This window comes from Mytilus trossulus, unplaced genomic scaffold, assembly GCF_036588685.1.
Source record: "Mytilus trossulus isolate FHL-02 unplaced genomic scaffold, PNRI_Mtr1.1.1.hap1 h1tg000050l__unscaffolded, whole genome shotgun sequence".
In the NCBI taxonomy this organism is placed as follows: Eukaryota; Metazoa; Mollusca; class Bivalvia; order Mytilida; family Mytilidae; genus Mytilus; species Mytilus trossulus.
The window spans coordinates 1,100,046-1,109,021 of record NW_026963292.1 but is presented as its reverse complement, the minus strand read 5'-3'; the positions used below and the strand labels follow the sequence as shown (position 1 = coordinate 1,109,021).

The 8,976-nt window shown below is 31.9% G+C and overlaps 1 protein-coding gene across 1 annotated transcript; it reads left to right on the top strand.

Moving 5' to 3' along the window:
- The first annotated feature begins 738 nt into the window (after positions 1-738).
- On the top strand, positions 739-4,080 carry LOC134699327 (uncharacterized). Its single transcript, XM_063560939.1, has 4 exons — positions 739-1,012; positions 2,136-2,306; positions 3,339-3,511; positions 4,024-4,080. The coding sequence occupies exons 1-4, from the start codon at positions 739-741 to the stop codon at positions 4,078-4,080; spliced, it is 675 nt and encodes a 224-aa protein (XP_063417009.1).
- Positions 4,081-8,976: the final 4,896 nt, after the last annotated feature.

Here is an 8,976-nt window from a genome sequence, read left to right as displayed (position 1 = left end):
ACGTGGCGTTGCTCATGACATTGACATGAAATTGACAACGTCGTCATAGGTAAAATAGCGATAAACAGATTATTAATGGTCATCTCCACTCGATTGTTTGCTTTTCTCACTTTCGCCGTGCCGGCTCATGCGAGAAAAATCAATATCGTTGAGACGATAAACGATAATCTATAAATACGTTAAATACTATAAAGTATATAATATAATACAATATAGTATTGTGTCAAACTGTTTTGTGTTTATTTGTCGTATGCATGAACTTTTAAATTACTAACGTTTTGCCCAGTTACGTGTTTTTCTTTTACTAATCGTCCTCTTACATTTACATACACTTTGTAAGTCATTTGGTCGAGATTTAGAAGAAGTAGATAATAAAAGCATCCGTTTAAAATGCAACCAATCGAGTAGTTATGTAATTTTAAAAGCTCATTAATTAATTATAATTATATCAATATAACCGTATTTGACATCAATTTAACAAACCTAAACGCTTCAGCAGTAAACCAAGAAAATATCTTCAATCAGGAAAAAAACATAGCTTGAATATTTCAAAAATTGAAACAGACCAATCAACACATACATGACATAATTCGCATCACCTGATGATATAATGTCAGCGCAAAGAAAAACCACTTACTGATAATTTTGTGAGAGCAAGCTATTGAAGTTAATCTGCTTGGAATGTCATTCGACATGACAAAAATTATCATATCTATCATATTTCTATACATGCAAACTATGTTCATTGCTGTTATAAGTGAATCAAGAACTAGATTGATCTCAGCGCACCTTAAACCTGAATATGACAACTTGTACGAAGTAGAGAACGCCATTGGAACCTATTTAAATAAATTTGTACGTGAATGCGGTGTGATGTGTTTGTCAAATAAGCGTTGTGTATCATTCTTCTACAACAATCTTACAGGAATGTGTATTTTACATTCAAATCCGTTCACCTATACTGTGATGTCATTCTCAGAAAAAGGGTGGAAATTTTACCTTTCACAGGAACGTAAGTTTTATAAGTTTATGCACAAGTAACGTCATTTTTTTCAGGTTAAAACATTTAGTCCTGAGACATATCATAAGTTGATTTACAAACACAGGGTCGATGTTACTGCCGAAGGATAGTTTCCTTCCCAATTGTATCACCATACCATAGTCTGCAATTCTGTGTTGATATGAATTATTGTTGTTTATGTTAAACGTAGATTTTTTTCCACATGTTGATGATTTTCTACTCCAGTTTTGGTCCTCAATGCTTTTCAATTTTTACGTTATATTACCTTTTAAACGTTTTTGGTTCGAGCGTCACTAATGAGTCTTTTTTTCAGAAAAAAATAAACCCGTTATAAGTTATTCATTACAATCTATTGTTATCGCCTTCAATGTCAAATTAATCATGGTAATCAGCTGGTGCCCTGTTGACCTCAGTTCCGGTTGGTGTTGCTAAGTGTTTTGTTTTTTATGTTGTTTTTTTGCATAATGTTAGCCTTTTTGGTAAGTCTGTGAGGTTGAAATATCCAAAATGAAAAGCAAATAGTGAAGCAGAGTAGTGAAATAATAGTGTTGAAAGCTTTATCTTGTTGTTTTATGCATAACACCTTCTCAAGTATTTCACTTAATGTATAGACATAAGTTCCTGCAACTCACTCACCTACTTGAAATTTGCATTGGAAACGCTGGACATTAATATCAAATCAACAGCTTTGTTTGAAATTCTGATTTACAAATGTCTTCAAGGAACTTGCCATTACAAACAATTCTATGCCAAGACAGAAAACTATAATTGCAACTCGGGTCTCTCTCACAGTGTTAGTAGTAGAAAATTTGATATCTTCCAACGTTAACATTCAGGATGATATTTTTTTGACTTACTTTGTTAGATAACAATGTCATCTTTGTTTTTAATATGGACACTGTGTAAAGAAATATTTGTTTAAAATGTCCGTCAATAGTTGATGAAAATCCCACATAATCCTCTATTCTTAGATAAAAAAAAACACCATTGACGGATATATTAAACAATAAATTTCTTGATCTTAAAATAAACATTTTTTGTTTACTAACTATTTCATCTATCAATATTGTTTTCCATATACTATAATAACTACAGTTAATAACCATCTTCCCAGGTGCCGGTCGCTGTTTGGTCAACTTCTTCTACTACAGAGAACTGGACTTGTGTTATGAATTTAAACCGCCAATTCGAGGATCTGTTATTGATACAGGTTTCGTGTGTCCAGGAACTGAGCTCATGCGTATTGATTCCAATGAAAGACACGAGCATATCAAGCTTGTAACAGGTAATTAAGTAATACAATAAAATAGAAAACACCACGTTATAAATTGTAATGCGTCTGAACCAGTTTTATGGATTTGCCTCCATCAGAAACACTTAGAGCCGAACATTTTAAGCCAAGGATTTACAATACCGAAAAGTTACTTAATATGTGTAAGTAATAAATCATTATATTATCTGCTCACTTTAGGAATATTAAATGATATAATTATAAAAAGAATGCAATAAGCATGATATGATTACGGGAAAAGAAAGGAAAACATATTTCTTTATAACAAAAAATCTTAAGATTTCTAAAATGAATGGGTATCAATCATTTGCAATCAAACGTTAACAAATAATATAATTTCCTTCACTACCTTAAGGAAAGATAATACGAGAGTTCCTTATCCACAATGTTTAAAAAGGGTTATCTCAGATACAACAACTTTATCTTTAATACCTTTCAACCAATGCCACATATATGTACTTGATTCCAGTTTTCCAGAATATTCCTAAGTATTTAGAAATATCCTTAGTACTCTCATATCATCAATTGAATATAAATACTTTAGAAGATATACAATAATAAGACATTATTGGACTATTAACCCAATTCTTTAAGTCAGTGTTCAAAGGTCACGGTGACAGCGGTTATATGTTATGGTATTTATCAGAGATCTTTAACAATATGTGTTAGATTAATAACCCATGAATGAAAAGGCCCCCAATGAAGTCAATGGGTCAATAGTCAAAGATAAAGTTCCAGCAGCATACAATGTTTTCGAAATTATATCTTTTGAACCAATCGTCTTAAACTTTGGTACACTTCCTTTGGAACATCTATTGTTTATTTATACTTCAGAGAACAAACTTCCTCCAGACAATATCGTTAATAATTAAAAGGATGTATCAATTACGAAAGGGTAATGAGCTTTTGTTTAACATGTTTAAGATACTTAAATTCATTTTGAGGCATCTGTGTTAAAGGTCAAGTTCACAACAGCAAATATTTTAACCCTTATAGATAATAATTAAAGACATGCATTTATTGCAGCTGACATCGGAAAAGTGTACCCTGATGGAATCTGTATACAAGGTAAAAAGACACAAGGTAAATGGGCATACAACGATGGATCAACGATGGAGTATTTCAGGTGGCTACCAAACGAACCAAGTGAAAAATCTAACGTTATCCGTATGGTTCGGATTAAAAACTACGGGTGGGAGGTAATTAATCTTGGAAAAAATTGTACCTATATGTGTGAATTCCGATCTCAGAATTAAAGCTGGTGACGCTATGCTAAAACAATCAAGCTGGTATCGTGGTAAATCTTGTACGAGTGCACAATCCAACACAACATTACCTAGACGTTTATATCTAAATAATACTGCTACTAAGTTATTCGTGCAAGCCATCAATTTGTTTCATATTTTCACACTAGTCCAGGCCATATCTTTTTTACCCCCTGAGGAAAAAAATAATGTAAAGCTTAAAAAAAATCAAAAGTATACATACAAGTGTTTGGTTTGCATGAGTTGTACATATTGAAAAAAAACTCTAGAAAAATATGTGTTAAATTCGTATAATTCCTACAAACTTTGCAATTTATAATTGATTGTTTATTTTCGCTGGTTCCAATTTACTGTCAAATCAACAGTTAACGTAACGTAACTTAGAAGTGAGACACCATGTTTACTTGATTTCTTTCATTTTAAAGAAAGATTTTAAAAATTTGCAGCATACACGTAACTGGCCAACATTCAGCTTGGAATATTTTATTCGTATGACATCATGATTTGCAATGACGTTAAAACATACCAAACTATGTAAGACATGTTGAAAAAACTCTAATGATTCCGTTTGCTAGCTTTTGTTGTTTTTTCCTTTGTCTTCATAAATATATCTTTCTTCACATATTGAACCTGATAGGTTTATTTCAATGGACATTACGTTCCTGATTAATTGTAAATAATGCTCATTTTTCCATCTCGGCTTATAGTCTGTATTGTAAAACTAATAAACATTAACCTTCGTATACATCAGTTTCACAAAAGTATAAATTTGCTACTATATTGTAATATGAAACATCTGTTTAGCACTGCATTCTATGTTTAACAGTTTAGTTCGTTGGCAAATGGCGTGTTGAATCAATTTAAACTATAAATGTTCGACTATGTTGGAATTTTCAAAATGGCGGCTTTGTCATTTATTATGTTCATACTGTAAATAAATTTGCCTTTCTCATTATATTTTTCCATATAGTTTTAATAGTAGTTTTTGATGCAAAAAAAAAGTTTGTTGTAATCCATGTATATTATGACCACGGGGGGTCTCAACATGGGATTTTGGGTACAGGTGTGCAGCTGGGATTTTAAAAACACCCCCCATTCATATATTGAATAATTGTGAAATCCCTACCTATACATATATTTCACAGCGAAATCATAACCCATTCATATATTTATCAGCTCAAATAGTACCTACAATCGGTCAATTACTACCTATTGATATATTTCCTCGGTAAAATTGCACCCCATTGATATATTTGACGGATCAAAAAAGGGACCCATTCCAGCGGCACATATGTATATACCTTTATATAGGAAGAGACCCCCCCCGTGATTATGACATATGCATTAAAATACACAAAGTTACATAACTAAAAACTAAATATGTACAAATGTACACAATTGTATTTATTTCTATGAGGAAGGTAAAACACCAAGGAAGCCTGACAAGTTACAGCAAGACTACATTACACAATTATTCATGTAGTACATAGGAAACGTATCCAAAACCAAATTATCAAAACTTGTTAGAATCCTCTCCTAAACAAACTTAATTATAGAGTTTTAAAACAATGCACGATATCACTACTAAATAAAATATCATAACATTAATAGTGAAATAAAACCAATATCTTTAAAGTATTTTTTTTTCTGTAGTTTTTTTTGGGGAAAAATCTTGTATTGCCATTTTACCTAGTGTAAATTGAAGATAAAATGCACATAATCAAATATAACAACTTATCATGTAATGTAATTTAATGTTGTCATTTTAATGTTATATTTAATATTGCCATAAAATTGGACGGTTTGGCTAGCCACAAAACCAGGTTCAACCCACCATATATTGTTCTAATGTCCTGTACCAAGTCAGGAAAATGGCCATTGTTATTCTTTAGTTCGTTTCTGTGTGTGTTGCATTTTAGTGTTGTGTTTATGTTGTGTCGCAGGTCTCCTCTTATATCTGATGTGCTTCCCTCAGTTTTAGTTTGTAACCCGGATTTGTTTTCTTCTCAATCGATTTATGAATTTCGAACAGTGCTCAGTATACTACTGTTGCCTTAATTTATCAACCATTTACCACACGATTTGTACTGACAGAGTTATCTATCCTTATTTTGACTTGTAGCTGCGTATTCGGTTAATACCGTTCATCGAATGTCGCAGTATATCATTTAACCGCATTTTTTATTTTGTTTGATTATGCAATAGAATAGAAAAAAAATCCAGTTCAATAGGTTGTTTTAAATTTCAATTTCAACACAGAGAAATCGAAAATGTGATTGCACAATAGATACGGAGTTATGTGGAATGTAATTAGCAAAAAACAGCAAAATATATGTGGATGTCTAAGTTTTCTATATTTCGATGTTTTTTCTTACGCTATTGATATTAAAATTTGTTATAATGAATGGCTTTGAAGGAAGTTCTTTGTCGTACGACTCAGTGGCATTGACAAGTGGTTTGTTTTTATATATACAACTGTTAACATGCCATTATAGTTCCAAAATCCCCCCCTTTAAGACCAAACACCATTGCGCTTTATAAACACTCTATAATTTTGATTTCGCCTTGATGATCGGAAGTTACTATTAAAATATTCGAAATTAGCAATCATTTTTATAAGTATTTCCATCGTACAGGAGCATATATGTTTGTTATCAACTGCAGTCTGATAACTATAACATATGTGTTTCTTCTGAAATTGGAATTTGTACAAAGTCAAAATACAAATATTGATTTATACGATTTGTTTTGTACTAATTATTGTTATAACTATAAATTTTGTCGGTCCAGCGTTAACAGTCCGAAACCTTAAAGTCTTATTATCATTCAAACACCGTAACCGTAATAGGTAGAAACAATCAAAGTAATTAATTCCACTATTTTCGAAGGCCTTATTTGAATAATTTATTATCAGGTTTTTAATTGTACCAAGTGTGCTGAAGAAGAATATTTGTATTTGTTGAAATACATTTGGGGACTAACTGTGCACCATTTATTGCGGACATGTTTTTGTATTGCTATGACACAAATAAGCAAAGTCCCATCGAAACAACATCTGATACAAAAATTTAATAATACTTTAAGATATTTGGATGATATTTTGGCTCTCAATAATGACGACTTCATACGTTGTTCAAATAAGGCCTTCAATAGTGGAATAAATTACTTTTGGAGTGTCAAGAACTCGTTGGAAGTACTTGATAAATTGCATGCTTATATTGGTGATTTTGAATCTGTTCAAAGTTTTGATTTGTCTACCCTCTATACCACATTGCCTCACATTCTAATTAAGAAAAAATCCACACACCTAATTAAATGGTCATTCAAAAAATCAGAATGTGAATAAATATGTTCAAACTCTTTTAGGTCATTTTTTTAGTAGGAATAAACAAAAAAACTATGTTAATTGGACATGCTTTGATACTATATATGCCCTTGAATTTTTACTAGATAACATTTTTGTTCGCTTTGGGGATTCCGTATATCGTCAGATTATCGGAATTCCAATGGGGACTAACTGTGCACCACTTATTGCGGACCTCTTTTTGTATTGTTATGAGTTACAATTTATGACAAAAATAAGCAAAGACCCGTCAAAACGACATCTGATAAACAAATTTAATAATACTTTTAGATATTTGAATGATATTTTGGCTCTCAATAATGACGACTTCAGTATGTATATTAATGAAATTCATCCTGCTGAACTTACTTGAAATAAAGCTAATACTAACAATGACCACTGCCCTTTCCTCGATATTGATATTTATATCACTAACGGAAAGCTGAATACTAAAATTTATGATAAAAGGGATGATTTTTCATTTCCTATCGTTAATTATCCGTTTTTAGATGGTGACGTTCCCTTGTCACCATCTTACGGTGTTTATATATCTCAACTTGTACGATTCGCTCGTGTATGTAACAATGTTTTAGATTTTAACGAGAGAAATTTATGTATTACTGAAAAATTATTACACCATGGTTTTCGATATCACAAACTAGTCAAAACATTTACTAAATTTGATCATCGGTATAAAGACATCATTAGTAAATATAGCTCAACATGCAGACTTCTTATACGTTCAGGTATTTCACATCCAATTTTTTATGGAAATATTCTTTATAAAGCACAAATGTGTCAGTATTCACCTCAGAAACTTACAAAACCTTTGAATAGACTAATTAAGAAGGGATATGATTACGATACTGTTGTCAGGTCATTAAAGATTGCATATTTTGGCGTTAATATTGAGTCACTGATAAGGTCTTTGCGTCGAAACTAAACACATTTATTCTAAAAACAGTTGTTGGCATGACACGGGTTATGTTCTTCTCATATATGTTATGATGGTATGATACTAAACCCCTAACGGGAAGGATTGTGCTTGATGTTCATATGATGAAATCATAATCTTTTAGTCAGTTTAATTGAAGTCTGGAGCTGGCATGTCAGTTAACTGCTAGTAGTCTGTTGTTATTTATGTATTATTGTCATTTTTTTTATTTTCTTTGGTTACATCTTCTGACATCAGACTCGGACTTCTCTTGAACTGAATTGTCATGTGCATATTGTTATGCGTTTACTTTTCTACATTGGCTAGAGGTATAGGGGAAGGGTTGATATCTCACAAACATGTTAAACCCCGCTACATTTTTGCGCCTGTCCCAAGTCAGGAGCCTCTGGCTTTGTTAGTCTTGTATTATTTTAATTTTAGTTTCTTGTGCACAATTTGGAAATTAGTATGGCGTTCATTATCACTGAACTAGTATATATTTGTTTAGGGGACAGCTGAAGGACGCCTCCGGATGCGGGAATTTTTCGCTACATTGAAGACCTGTTGGTAACCTTCTGCTGTTGTTGTTTTTGTTGTTGTTTTTGTGTTTTTTTTCTACGGTCGGGTTGTTGTCTCTTTAACACATTCCCAATTTCAATACTCAATTTTATTATACGCCTAGTGAAACACTGTGTTTACAATACGAAAAGAAAAGACTTCTTAATTGTTAAAAAACAATTGACATCTAAATTATTATTAATATTCTTTCCGCCAAACTTTAACGACATTTTCCAAAAACAGTCATGACAGTATTCGACATGCTAAAATGATATAACGTATTAAATATTGATTCTTCATTGTAGTAAGTTCATAACGGCAAAACATTTACTAAAGTACTTTATAGCAGTTATCTTCCCTAACTCCAAAACCTTGTTAACATTCAAACACCGTTACCATAAAAGTTATATATATATATATAAAACCGGATAGCGGAATTTGTTCAGGACCACACCCTGATTCTTCGCTATTTTAGGTTAAAAAAAAGATCTACGACTCATCGGTAGGTTATGCCCTTTGTCGGTATCCAATGACACTCTGAAACCGTTAGTCGTATCCACATAT